The 14,697-nt window shown below is 38.9% G+C and overlaps 1 protein-coding gene across 4 annotated transcripts in view; it reads right to left on the minus strand.

Annotated features, from left to right (window-relative positions):
- MIA3 (MIA SH3 domain ER export factor 3) overlaps positions 1-14,697 on the minus strand; it is a 56,052-nt gene that overhangs the window by 1,999 nt on the left and 39,356 nt on the right. For 2 of the 4 annotated variants that reach the window (XM_055419851.2, XM_088845536.1), the window contains 17 exons: positions 14,461-14,532; positions 14,178-14,282; positions 13,460-13,582; positions 13,238-13,349; positions 12,024-12,079; positions 11,636-11,726; positions 11,347-11,485; positions 4,807-4,908; positions 4,075-4,135; positions 3,780-3,815; positions 3,635-3,702; positions 3,416-3,516; positions 3,109-3,246; positions 2,292-2,360; positions 2,089-2,168; positions 1,879-1,950; positions 200-350 (listed from right to left, as the gene is read on the minus strand). In XM_055419851.2, coding sequence (XP_055275826.2) covers positions 200-350; positions 1,879-1,950; positions 2,089-2,168; positions 2,292-2,360; positions 3,109-3,246; positions 3,416-3,516; positions 3,635-3,702; positions 3,780-3,815; positions 4,075-4,135; positions 4,807-4,908; positions 11,347-11,485; positions 11,636-11,726; positions 12,024-12,079; positions 13,238-13,349; positions 13,460-13,582; positions 14,178-14,282; positions 14,461-14,532 — 1,576 coding nt within the window. The remainder of the gene's footprint in view (positions 1-199; positions 351-1,878; positions 1,951-2,088; positions 2,169-2,291; positions 2,361-3,108; positions 3,247-3,415; positions 3,517-3,634; positions 3,703-3,779; positions 3,816-4,074; positions 4,136-4,806; positions 4,909-11,346; positions 11,486-11,635; positions 11,727-12,023; positions 12,080-13,237; positions 13,350-13,459; positions 13,583-14,177; positions 14,283-14,460; positions 14,533-14,697) is intronic. The other 2 variants (XM_055419852.2, XM_088845537.1) reach the window with 1 other exon arrangement.

The raw sequence follows: 14,697 nt of genomic DNA on the forward strand, positions 1-14,697 counted from the left end.
GATTCCTCCTGTCCATCTCAGTATAGGGAGATGATGCAGCACCCCTTGTGTCCTAAGAAACTGGTGGAAAAGTTTATCAGCCAGTTTTACCCTTTCATTGCATAGCCCTGCAACAGCAACTGTTAACATCTTACTAAGGATTAGAATGAAAAGATGAATACACTTTACAAGTCCATTACTACCATTCAGTCATACATACCAAAGGGTGGAGGAAGTGGCCGAGGTCCGAAAGGCCCACAGAGTTGAGGAGGTGGTCCATATCGGATGGGTGGCAGTAGAGGGCCTCCCACAGGGGAGCTCATGAGGGGTGCCCCTGGAAAGGGAGGGGGCCCTTTTGCAGCCATATTAACCTGCAAAGCAGAAGTAATGAAAGTTCTGAAATACCTGGATATAACAGATAAAAGCACCGACACCATAAGAGCTAAAACCCACTGAAGCAGATGTCAGGCACTTGTCCAAAGAGCCAACTAGTGCAACAGAACTCCACCCCTCCTATCCATCCCCCTGAGAGCTCAGGGTTAACAGAATGTCAAAGGAAGGAACACTTTCACCGTAATCATATTATTGCTCGTATGTGCAAACAGAGAGGAAGCAAGAGGACTGTCAAAGGATATTATTAACAGAGGCAATTCCCAACTGAAAAAACCACCATACCACACACACTATAACCTGTGTCTAGAGCAGCCCCTTCCTCCCATCACCACAAGAGCTCCTTTTTCCATATTAAGAATGAAAATAAGGAATAAGGAATGAAAAAAATCCATTTTCACACACATGTAATAAAAGCTACTATTCAGAGTACCTTCAGTTTCCTTTTGTATGTTATAAGATCTCTTGTTTTAAACACGAGGGAAAAGAGGCACAGAGAGTATTAGATAATTTGCTGAAGGTCACACAGCACATAAAGAGGCTGAGTTAGAATTCACTACAGAGGGTCTGACTCCAAGCCTGCACTCGTCCTTCTCTACCTCCCTTCTGTCAAAGGAGTCTCCACTTTCTTTGAAGTCTGCCACTCCAAAGGGATCTTGGGTCTTCTCCAGGTTGCCCTGGGATAAAAAGAGCTCTCAAGCGATGTGTCCTCCTAGAGTCCTGCCCTGGAAGTCCAAGGAGTTCCACAGAGACAGTTCTATATATACATGAGTTCAGCAGGCACAGCTCTAACAGCCACCCTCATTCCCCAGCAACACCATCCTTTGTATTACAAAGTACTAACCTGTACTTCCCTATGGGAAACTGGGTTGGAAATTCTCAATAATGAAAATATGTATCTTGATTTCAACATAGTAAGGCACTCTGAGGTATAATCATAGGACTCACTAGCTGTCACAGCTATGCAAGTTGCAAGAGAAGACCCTTATGTGAACATAATTTAAGGCTGCTGCTGGGAAATGGCATAATGGGTAATTAAAGATTTCCACTATTCAGTATTTCACTTACAGCAATCAACCTCTGTTACCAATCTGTAATTTCAGATTATTCACAGTATGGCACAGGGCTTGCCTAGTATACCACTGGAGATATTCTTAAATAGCATACTTCCAAATATGATGAATTTATGTAATATATGATGAACTGATTTGCCTTAGAGCTCTCATCATTGAAGCACACATCATATAGTGTTGGAGTGATGACTTTTTCACATTTTTTTAAGGTTATTTACAATAGATGCTCTAAAGAGATTAATCACTTAACCAAAACAGGAAAAAGGAGTAAAAACTAACCAACCAGACTTCAGCAACCTAGAAACACTTTGAGGTCATAAGGTCAGTATCGCCATGCAATTTTAAGCAAAGCAGATTAGTGTCATGCTCCTTGGAACTTTTCTAGAAATATACCAAGTAGAAAATGCAGTGTTGCTCTCAACCTCTAAGTACTTACTGATACTGGATGCTCAGCCAAAGAAGGAATGCTGGGAATTGAAGGGCCTTCAGGCTCTTGGGGAACAGTTTGCTTTTTCAAAAAATAAATGAGATGGTACAGATAGAACACATAAAAGGGAGATGGATGAGGCAAAGAGAGGATGTTGTAGAAAAAGTTAAATGTGTCTGGAAATACCTAATAACAATTCAAAATGACCGCAGATTTTACCTTGCCCTCATCCATCACCTTAGAGGGCGAAGAGCTTCTGGAGCTGCTGTTCACCGTAGGAGCAGCGCTGGATTCTGGATCTGTGGGAAGCCAGAAAGCAGACTTAGGCTTGTTCTGACTTGTATACCCTCTGAAGGACTACAAAGGCCTCCGCCCACTTCCTCCACAATCTGAGACTCTGTGAACACACTCAGGTCCCTTACCAGAGGCAGAGGGTTTCCCAGATGCCTCAGAGGCCCATCGAGATCGAGGGAGAGGCCCATCCACTGATCCTTGAGAGAGAGGTAACAGAGCCCTTGCATGAATTTTTCAGAATAAACCAACTGTGGTCAGGTCAGGGTTCAATTCTACGTAAAGCAAAATTTAAAACGGGTCTCCCAATACATATGAGGAGAAATCACTTACAGTTTATGCACAAACCTATAGAATTAAGAACTATGTTGGATTGAAAGACTTTTACATTAATAGCACCAGCAGCAGTCAGGTACTTCAAGCTACCAGCAATTGTTTAGACTTTTCAGTCTATATGTAATCTGACTTCTATATCTTAACAAGTATAAACACATTTATGATTGGAACTAGACTTAAATAGCATTTCATATTAAGGTAATGAGAAGTTGATGTACTCTGCATTAACTATAAAGTTTTAAGGCTACTTTTATAATATTCAAGAGAGGAACTCAACAGAAATTTAAAGATGAAAGTTTATACTTCACAAAAAAAATCTGAAAAGAAACAATAATCAATGATACTTATATATATATATACTATATGTAAATGTTTATATTTATTTACATATATCTTCACATATAATAAACACAATAGTATCATAATAGTAAATAAATGCTTTTTGTTCTAAAGCAGATCTAAAGTAGACTATTTACCCACCAAGACAAATTAATCCTTCTCTATATTGGACAGACCCAAATTCTCAACTGTTGCTTACATTAGCAACAGAATTCTCAAAGAAGGAAAGAACTCTTGAAACAGTTTACCATAAGGTAACATGGCAATGCTCACCAAATTCACTTCGAGGCATCTCTCTTCGATTAAGCGTAGCAGACAGAGGTCTTGTGGGTGGGTCTGCTGTCAGCGGTGGGGAGCATTCTCCACCGCTCACAGGAGATGGGCCAAAAGAGCCATTCTGGCTCAGGGGACCTGCGGACAATGGGGAAGCGTTAGCACTTTAACCTTTGTTTCTTTAATAAGTTCTTGGGATTATTTCTAGGGCATCATAAATATTACACACATATTATAGGAATAAAAAGTAACTTAAATACATTTTTCACCAAAATATAGACTGCTGCCATTTAAAAGTACTCCCTACCTCTCCGTGGAGGGTTTTGTGTGTTGGGTCTTCCTGGCATTGGTTTTACAATCACAGGTTCTTCTTGCATCATTGCCATCTTTTGGGTTAGTTCCAATAATCTTGAATATAAAGAAAGAATAGACTTAAATATGAAATAGAAAATTCCTTACTGGCTATCATGGCACAGCCTTTAAAAACTCTTAAAACACTGAAAATATAAGTTTTAAAAACACATACTTATGTCTCAAGTTGGCAGCTTCTCTTTTCTCTTCAGCTATAGCTCTTTCTGCAGCACGAGCTTTGAGCTATTGGGAGGAAAAAAATCCAAAATAAGCTGTGATAAGACCACATAAAATAAAGAAAAGAAAAAAAAAAATCTTACCCAGTTATCGTGAGCTTTCTTCTCATGAGTAGCAATCTGAAAAAGATAACCCATCAAGAAATATGTTCAAGGGTTCCCTATAATAGCTATTGTAATAATCTGTGAAGAAGTGAAGTGAAGTGAAGTTGCTCAGTCGTGTCTGACTCTTCGCAACCCCATGGACTACAGCCTACCACGCTCCTCCATCCATGGGATTTTCCAGGCAAAAGTACTGGAGTGGGGTGCCATTGCCTTCTCCCGTAATAATCTGTATCAGATAGCAAAGAATTCTGCCCTATAGGGCAGTATAATTTACCTGGTTTTTAAATGAGCGCTCTGTTTTCTGTAGTTCATCCTCCATTTCTTCAATTCTCCGCCTAAGGGTTAAACTTCCTTTTATTATTTAAAGTGCAACTGAATAAAATTTTACACAATCTTACCATGTTCCCTTTAACAACTGTACCCTTTCAGACTTCACCCATACATACAAAAACACATTTTGCATGGTCATAGGAGCACATTGTGATCAAAACTAATACTACACAATTTCCTTCTTTATTATTTAAGAGCTGGAGATTCTGAATTGATACATTATAATTTCCTTAACTGCTCTTCATATGTTCTCAAACAATCCTGCTATAAATCTTTCTCCAAAAAGCTGTTTTTTCTTTTAATTATATCCACAGAAAATTTTCCAGAGCTATGACTACTATCATTTTAATGATTTTCAGATACATCATACAGCAACGTGCCTTCCAAAAAAGAATTTCTCCAATATATATAACCACTCAGAATTGTTGGCATGAACCAAGCTCCCTCAGTCTTTCTAGTATTGGGTATAAGGAAATTTCTGTTAATTTAACATTTTTTCCTTTGTTAACTTAAAATTTATGTTTTCTCATGTTTTCTCGTTAATTAAATGTTTTGACCATTTATTTCTGCTTTGGTGCTATTTTTGTTCTACACAGTGTAAAAACAGTTTTGTTTTGAAAAAACACCTACAGTAGTTTCATCAGCCACTGATACCCTTCTCAGAATCTGAACTCACTTGTAAGTTTTCACTTCCTCTGCCGCCAAAACTGCTTTTTCATCTGCAGCTGACAGCCGCTGCTCTCTTTCTTGCCGTTCATACTCTTCTTGACTCAATTTCCTAAGATAAAATCAGTTGTCAAATGAAGGTGCTTCTCTTTTTTCCCAGCATTCTGTCTAAATGTCTCTAGGTTACTTCCCATCCTTTCTATAACATACTCATACAAAGTCATAGGAAAGAATTCAAACCTGCCACTAAGGGATAAAAATCAAACTCTTCCTGTTGGCATTTTTTAACTTTTCACAATTCTTTACTCACTAATAAATGAAACAAACAAATGGAAAAAAACGCTGCACCCCATGGGCAAGTTTCTTGTGTTTGAGACAATGTGAGCTCATTTTACTTCCATATGGAGAGCCAGGGCTGATCAACCTAACACAATCAAGCTTACTAGGATAGAGCGGGGGATAATTACGGCTCTAATTTCTACCATGGAAAGACCTGTAATTACTTCTCTTATTTCAATCTTGGGAGGACTATTTATCAATCCAGACTGGCACCATGATAATTAGTCCTCAAAAGCCTTTTAGAAAGTCTTCCAATTGTGCAATTAACTATAGAACACTTCCACACTTCAGATGTGGAACTTCTACTGCCTATGTCAATGGAACTGTGATTAGAGGAAAGAGAAAAATCTTAAGAACTGGCAGTGTCTATTGGATAGAAAAAAGAATCTAAACAGTCCCATAATCAGAGTATCACATACCAGAAACTGGTTTTAACTTTCAAGATATTAATATACTATAACAGAAACTTTAATGGTAGCAACATGTGATAATGGTTTTAAAATGCTATTTTTTTTTTACCTTTCTAGTACTTTGACTATAGTTCTGATTCAAAAGAAACTTGAAACTTAGTTTCTATGAATCAGAAGCATAATCAGAAAAACCACAGTAAAAACAGTAATCACAGAGAAAAAGAGTTATATATTCTTTTGTAACTGTCCATTTAACACTTCAGCAATTGTCTTATGAATGGCTAAAATATACTGGTTACCTAGTAAGACCCTAAAGATAAAATATGCGTAAAGTACTCTCCCTGTACTAACAGAGTGCACTGTTGAATGCAGTTTAACAATGCACTTAACCACAGAACAATCCCCTAACTCTGGCACAGGAAGAGATGTGAGAAAACTGGGTCTTGAAGAAAGATCACAGACAATTTTCCTTCCAGGAAAGAATGAGTTAGTGTGAGAACATTAAAAACATTAAACAGAACATTAGACAAAACATATAGAACATTAGACAAAAATATAAAGAATGTTCTTGAAGGCATCAAGCTAATACATGAGGTCACAATCCAATAAAAAAAGGAATCTCAGATTACAAGTAAGCCTGCCATCTGAAGTCACTTTTCCCCTAGGTTGACCCATGCACTGAAGACACTGAAGAGATACAAGGAGGCTGAACAGAGTTCAACAGATTCCTGGGGGCAGAAAAAACAAAGCAGAGCTAAGGGGTTCCAACACGAGGGATCCTAGTAAAAGCCTTGGGCTATGTTGAGACTAGAAAGAATTGTGTACTGGGAGTATCAAACAACCAATGCAGTGTCCTTTGAAGGAACTATGTCTTTTCTGAATGATCTTTATTGCTGACTGGATTAAAGTAATAGCCACCTGCTGCTGCTGCTGCTAAGTCGCTTCAGTCGTGTCCGACTCTGTGTGACCCCACAGACGGCAGCCCCCTAGGCTCCCCGTCCCTGGGATTCTCCAGGCAAGAACACTGGAGTGGGTTGCTATTTCCTTCTCCAATGTGTGAAAGTGAAAAGTGAAAGTGAAGTCACTCAGTCACGTCTGACTCGTAGCGACCCCATGGACTGCAGCCTACCAGGCTCCTCCATCCATGGGATCTTTTAGGCAAGAGTACTGGAGTGGCTTGCCATTGCCTTCTCCGAGCCACCTGCTAGAAACCGTTTTTTTTTCCTTTAGGAAAATTACACCATCTTAGGCCTCCAATTCCCTCTACAGTGTTCACCATTCAATCAAAAATGCCCAGGCACCCCACAAGACACTGTGATTAAAATCTGAAAGACAACAGGAATGACTCATTGAGGATCTACATAATAGAATTATCACACAGGCTTTAAAATAACTGTGCCTTATATACATTCACGGAAGTAAAAATTACGAATTTCAGCAAAGGATTAGAAATATAAAACTAAAACACAGTAACTGAAATTAAGAACCCAATGAATGATTTTAGTAGCAGATTTGATAACTGAAGTGAGATGCTAGCACACTGGAAGACAGGTCAGAAAAAAACATCCAGAATGAAGCAAATACAGATGACAATGTAGGAGACCAGGGGGAAGTAATTTTAAAAGATTTAAATGGAATCTCAGAGAAGAATGAGACAGAATTAATATGTGGATTAAAACCCCAAAAACTCAGGAGGTGTCAATGACTTCAAACAGCATAAATGCAAAATAGATGGGCAGGGGGTGGAAGGAGAAGAGAAATAAAAACCAAAAACACCCACACCTAAGCAGCTCTTAATAAAACTGCTGAAAAGCCAAAGTAACTTTTAAAGACCACAAAGGCAAGGGTGAGACATTTGAACAGGGAACATAAGAGTGATACTGGACTCCTTGAAGAAACTTTAAAACCAGGAAGAAATTGGTTATCTTTAAAGTGCAGGAATTAAGTAACTTCAAAAATCCCAGAGCCAGCAGAAGATCCTGAAAAAAAGGACTCAAAACAAAGATGTATTCACACAAAGATAAACTGGCCACATCTGTCACTAAAGGATGTTCTTCAAGTAGAATGAAAGTGATTCCAAATGAGACACACCCTGGTGCAGGGGAGAAGGAAGAACTACAGGCAGACCTCAGAGATACCACAGGTTCAGCTCCAGACCACCACAATAAAGCAAAGGAAGAAAGTGACTTTTGGAACTTTAGTCTTCCAGTGCATATAAAAGTTCTGTTTACACTGTACTGTAAGTAGTCTATGATAAAGTGGGCAACAGCATCATGTCTGAAAACCACACACAAGCCTTAACTACCGAACACTTTACTGCTAAAATACGTAACCATTATCTAAGCCTTTATGATCATTTTGTAATAGAAACATTAAAGATCACTGATCACAGATCACCACAGAAAATATAGTAATAATGAAGAAGTCTGAAATACTGTGAGAATTACCAAAATATGACACAGAGACATGAAGTAAACAAATGCTGTTGAAAAAAATGGTACTGTCAGACTTGCTTGACTCAGGGTTGCCACAAACCTTCAATTTCTAAGAAATGTAGTATCTGCAAAGCATGATAAAGCAAAATGCAATAAAATGACGTATGCCTGTAAATCAAGTGACTAGTGGCCGGAAAGCACTATCAGTTCACTTCAATCGCTCAGTCGTGTCTGACTCTTTGTGACCCCATGAATCACAGCACGCCAGACCTCCCTGTCCATCACCAACTCCCGGAGTTCACTCAAACTCATGTCCATTGAGTCGGTGATGCCATCCAGCCAGCTCATTCTCTTTTGTCCCCTTCTCCTCCTGCCCCCAATCCCTCCCAGCATCAGAGTCTTTTCCAGTGAGTCAACATGAGGTGGAAAGCACTATAGTGGACAATAAAAACAACATGTGGAGTTCAAATATATAAAGAATTAAAATGCAGGAGCATCTAAGTCAGGATGTCTATTAATTTAATAAGTCCAGGATACATGCTGTCATCTTTAGAGTAACTACATGAAGACAATTAAAGCAACCAATAACTACCGAGCTTACACAGGGGAAAAGCAGAATTCTGAAAAATATTCAAACAACCTAAAAGAGAGAAGGAAGAGAAAAAAGAACACAGAACAGGCCACCAAATACAAAGAAAATATCAATATGTGGATTTAAACCTTAACAGGTTTAAATACATTATAATTAGGAATGACATTACAAGGAAAAAGAAGGAATTACATTATAAGGAAAAAATGAGTACTCTGAGTACTCACCTACTTATGTCACAACTTACTCTAGAAAAGAATTTAAGGAACATAACCATTTGAATAGGCAGGAGACTGCCAGGTGGAAATAAAGTAAAAGGACATTTTACTGCAGAAAAGGCAGTATGTATAATGACAAAGAAGCTCAGAGTGGCATGAAGGAACTGTGGTCATGCTACTGAGGCAGCATCAGAAGTCACAGGAAATGCACCTGGAGAGGCAGCTCAGGATCACAAAGGGGCAGTGCCCTGTGCGCTTGCTGAAGAGTTTGAAATTAATCCTGAAGGAATGGAGCTTCCTTGACAGATTTTAAGCATTTGATGATATAAAAGGACTCGTATTTTAGGAAGTTTGTTCCAGCAGCTGTAGACTTTGGAAGAGGTATAAGAAAGAGAAACTGGAGACAGGTGAGTAGTTAAGGTAAGGGGTGGCAGAAGAGATGATTCGAGTCTGAGCACACACAATGGCTTTGGGGATGGAGTGCAGTGTGTGTCCTGACATGGTGACTGAGTGGATGCTGGAGAGTGCCGCATCATACTGACTTTATGTATCATAAAGAAAGGCAACTGCCATTCAGGTAATTCAAATGACTACTAGTGGCAGAGAAGTGCTTTTTAAAAAATAATAATAAATAATGAAATGAGAAATATTTGTCTAAAGCAAACAGTTAGAACTGGACATGGAACAACAGACTGGTTCCAAATAGGAAAGGGAGTACGTCAAGGCTGTATATTGTCACCCTGCTTATTTAACTTATGGGCAGATTACATCATGAGAAACGCTGGGCTGGAAGAAGCACAAGCTAGAATCAAGATCGCTGGGAGAAATATCAATAACCTCAGATATGCAGGTGACACCACCCTTACGGCAGAAAGTGAAGAAGAACTAAAGAGCCTCTTGATGAAAATGAAAGAGAGTGAAAACTTTGGCTTAAAGCTCAACATTCAGAAAACTAAGATCATGGCATCCAGTCCCATCACTTCATGGCAAATAGATGGGGAAACAGTGGAAGACTATTTTTCTGGGCTCCAAAATCACTGCAGATGCTCACTGCAGCCAGGAAATTAAAAGACGCTTACTCCTTGGAAGGAAAGTTATGACCAACCTAGATAGCATATTAAAAGGCAGAGACATTACTTTGCCAACCAAGGTCCGCCTAGTCAAGGCTATGGTTTTTTCCGTGGTCATGTATGGATGTGAGAGTTGGCCTGTGAAGAAAGCTGATCGCCGCAGAATTGATGCTTCTGAAATATGGTGCTGGAGAAGACTCTTGATTGAGAGTCCCTTGTACTGCAAGGAGATCCAACCAGTCCATTCTAAAGGAGAGCAAACCTGGGTGTTCATTGGATGGACTGATGCTGAAGCTGAAACTCCAATACTTTGGCCACCTGATGCGAAGAGCTGATTCATTTGAAAAGATCCTGATGCTGGGAAAGATTAAGGGCTGGAGGAGAAGGGAACGACGGAGAATGAGATGGTTGGATGGCATCACTGACTCGATGGACATGGGTTTGGGCGGACTCCGGGAGTTGGTGATGGTAGGCAGGCCTGGCATGCTGCGGTTCATGGGATTCAAAGAGTCGGACATGACTGAGAGACTGAACTGAACTGAAAGCAAACCAGGTACTTAGAGCTGGCCTGAATAAAACTCGGAAAATCTAAACTGATTTCTTGGTGAGCAAAGAATTAAGAGAAAAAAGTCAGCGGTATGGTTTCAATGTTTAACGGCATCTGGCAATAGCAACCAAAGCATTTGGAAAAGATTAAATTTCCTTAGCAAAAGAAGCTTTCTCACAGACTGCTATAAACACCAAAGAGTGAACTATAGGAACAAACACAATTAGCAACTGCCACCAATAAACTACTTTTATAGAGAGTTCAGGTATTTTTGTGAAGAAAATTTAAAATGAACTACAAAAGTATATCTTTCAAAAGATACCTAACTCCTAATTTGAGATGTCTACTTCAAAAGATTAATACCTAAATATATACACCAAACAGGTATTTCTAAATTCAAAACTGCCAATAACCTTGCCATATTTACGTATTATATATGTATACTCTGAATATTTGACCATATGAAGTCCAAAAACTTACGATACTGTCAATAACTAAATACTCCTTTTAAAGTATACTGATTCTACTAAAAATCATGTCTTATAAATCACTCAGGATTTTTAAAGGCTATATTAAGAATTAGAAGAACAAATGGAAGACAAATAAGAAGGATGTAAGTGATAACAGAGAAAAGTGGAATAAATGGTGGAGCTGCAGAAAGGGAACAGATCATAAAAGAAGCATTTTCAGAACAGCAACTGTTAGTACCAATAACTACCACCCTTCAGGTAAATTACAGGCAATAATTGCTGACAATTAGTCAAAATGGGAAAAAAAATGCAAGTTATGGGAAACAGGGTAGAAAAGGAAGAAAGCCAAATTTATACTAATTATAGATAGAAAATACAATAAACAATCTTTAAAAAAGACAAGATTATTTACAGTAGTACATGCATTTAGTTAGATGACAATATTGTTAACAATGAAGCACGATAATCTTACTTTTGTAGAGCCATCTCCTTCTGCTGATAGAGTTCATTTAGAATCTCTACTTTCTGCCTCAGTGTTTTGCATTCATCTTCCAGCACAGCTTTGGCAGACTGAAGTGAGCTGCGATCCTCTTCTAATTGCTTTATCTGGTCTACAGGGGATAACACGTCTCAGTTTTGTGTGTGTGCGCAACAATTGGAGAACTCGTTGAGGGGGCAGTGTTAAAGGGGGTGAAAAGCACAGGAAGAGGAAGTCATTCTTTATTTTTCCAGCAGGAATTTCTTCTGAAGAAGCAACCTACCTTCCAGGTTACATTTAGTGGTCATGGAGGCTCTGAGTTTACACTGTAAAAGTTTTAGATCCTCTTCAACTACTGATATTGCAGTCTGTGTCTAAAAATTGCAGAAGAGAAAAATATTCTTAAAAGTAAGAATTATTGGTAGTAAACAGTCTTATATTTACTATTCTTAATAATAAATACTCTAATTCTAAATATTCTTAATAGAAAGAATATTTCTATCACAGGCACTTGTGGTGGTTCAGTCGCTTAGTCATGTCTGACTCTTGTGACCCCATGGACTGTAACCCGCCAGGTTCCTCTGTCCGTGGGATTTCTGAGGCAAGAATACTGGAGTGGGTTGCCATTTCTTTCTCCAGGGGATTACAGTACTCTATAAAAAGGATTATACCCGAGAAACGTCCATCATCTGCTTAATCTGATTTTTCACCTTCTCACTCCGGTCACCTAAAAAAAAGAAAAAAAAAAGATTTCACTGCTTTTCCCTTCCTTACTGTTAAACTATATGTCCTTGATTTCCCGCAAACAATTACCATGTTCAAACATTCAAAGAAAAAACAAACTAACCAAAAGAACTGATTAGGCTATTTGAATTCCAAGAGAGTTGCAAAGTTAGATTGAAAAAATTAATGAGTTCCCAGTCTGTACAGTAAAAACATCCATGCAGTTCTTGAGCAAGAAGGGATACGTGAAATATAGCTTTTCTTCTCTCTTGGACCTACCTGCCCCCAGTCAAATATGTTATTTAAAGACTCACTCCTCTTCTCTTCCCTTGAACCTGCTCCCAGGTGTAGTTTAAAACATTCAACCTGGGATTCAGTGTCTAGAAATACCTCCCTCATCAGTAAACACTGTTGCCCTTTAGCTTCCACTCTCACTGCTTAGTTTATAGCTCCCTCCAGCTCAGTACTTTCAACATTGGTTGAGGGCCTAACACCACAGAGCTACGGATACAGTACACAAGAAGCTGAGAAACAAGTTTCTCCTACTGAAGAGTGTTCAGCATGCAGAGGAGTGAGACACGACTGCTGCTGCTCTGGCGCCAGTGCACACATACAGCTCTCAACGGAATGGAAAAGCCATGTCCGTGTTCACTGCATGCCTAGCTGTACGACAACCCAGTAACCCACCTTGGCCCAGTGTGCAAAGACATGTAGCCCCTCAATGTCCACAAGAGACTGGCTCCAAGACTTCCTTCCCCACTCCTCCCCACACAGGAAACCAAAACCTATGGATGCTCAAGTACTTTATATAAAATAGAACAACATTTGAACATAACCTACACAGACCCTCCCAGATATTTCACCTCTAGGCTACTAATAATACCTTATACAATGTAAATGCTAAGTAAACACGTGCTGGCAAGAAGCAAATTGAAACTTTGCTTTTTGGAACTTTATGGAATTTTTCTCCTCCCAACATTTTCAAAACGCAGTTCGTTAAATCTGCAAATGCAAACCCACAGATTTGGAGGGCTGACTGTACAGATTCAGTGACAGGCATCTATAGCTGGAACCCTTAATAGGAAATTCAGTCTGCAGAAAAAAGCATCAGTGTACTTAAAGAAGGCAGAAAGAGGTCCAACCTCCCAGAAACCAATCATACCTCCCACTTCTCCATTTGCTAATTCATCTGATTCATTTCCTCCTTTATTTTGATCCTCAGATTCAGATTCACAATCTAACCGATTCAACTGTGTAATGCAATTAGTCAAAGCCTACAAAAGAAGCAAAAGGATATTTATTAGAAACAACCTCTCAATTTCAACGGCACAGATTTTATGAGAATTTATGAGAATTAAGCATGTATTCAAGAAAATGAACTCACGTTAATATTATCATCTTTGTGAGTGAGAGCTACTTCTAGATCTTTCTGAGACTTCTCAAATGATCTGATTTGCTCACTGAGCTCAGCATGTGATTTACTCCAGTCTTTGATTTCTTGCTGCAACTAAAAGTTAAAATACATGAATTTCAAAACATTATGGCTTTTGCGGAGGAGGCAGCAGGACCACATGAACGAGACAGGGAAGCAAGGAGCTGTGCTTCTCTCTGGCCTGTCACTATGGGCTACGGCTTTGGTAAAGGGAGAAGAGAGTGGCTCCAACACTCAGAACTGCAGTGAGAACCTAAAGAGCTGTCAGGACATTGGTCTAGTGTACTGCACCCTGCAGAAAACTGCTGCCAGTTCAAATAACTCACTTCCAGTAGGAACAAAAGGGCAGTAACTCCTCAAAGGAGGGTAATAAATACCTAATTCTTTGGTCTAAGAAGCAAACCCATCGCCCCCTTGAGGCTACTCAAGTTAGTAACTGGTTGGTGCTGGATGAGACAAAGACTAAACATTCTGATAGCTACAGGGAATTGTATAAAACAGAAAACCCAGAACAGATGGAGAATGTATACATGCACTCAATCTGGGGAGCACAGTTTATACTTTGCATACCTAAAAATAGAATTCTGCATACATACTTCATTTTCTTAAAAACATATCCAAGAAGTAATGATACTTGGTTTTCTAGTTTAATCTATGATGCTAACTTTACCTGCTCTTTCTTCTTCTTAAGTCTAGCATTTTCTTCTTGAACCCGATGGCATTCAGACTTCACTTTCTCTTCACTAAGTTTAGCTTCATTAAGGGCAATCTGAACCTAATGCAAAACACTGCTATTAGTGCAGTTAATTCCAATGAAAAACACACAAAAAGTTACACTTTTCCAATTAATTCATATGGTTTTTATTTTTTGCATTTCCTAGCACACATCAATGTTTGCTCCTAAAAATACTAAGATATCATATTACTATCTTGCAGGAATTATAGAGCTTTACCTCTGAAAATTCTGAGGCATTCACTGAGATAACATCCTTTAACTTCTCTATAGATTTCTTATTTTCTGATATCTGCAATGAGGAAAAAAGGGCACAAAAATGTTTTAGGATTGCAGCAGAAACACTGGGATATATGATAAAAGGAAGAAACATTACCAAAACACATTCCAGTGTTATCCCCTAGGTACTGAGTAAAAGCAGAGGATCAGATTTTGGCCGACAAGAAAAGTCAAGAAT

This window comes from Moschus berezovskii, chromosome 17, assembly GCF_049115385.1.
Source record: "Moschus berezovskii isolate FMDL1 chromosome 17, NW_MosBer_1.0, whole genome shotgun sequence".
Lineage (NCBI taxonomy): Eukaryota > Metazoa > Chordata > Mammalia > Artiodactyla > Moschidae > Moschus > Moschus berezovskii.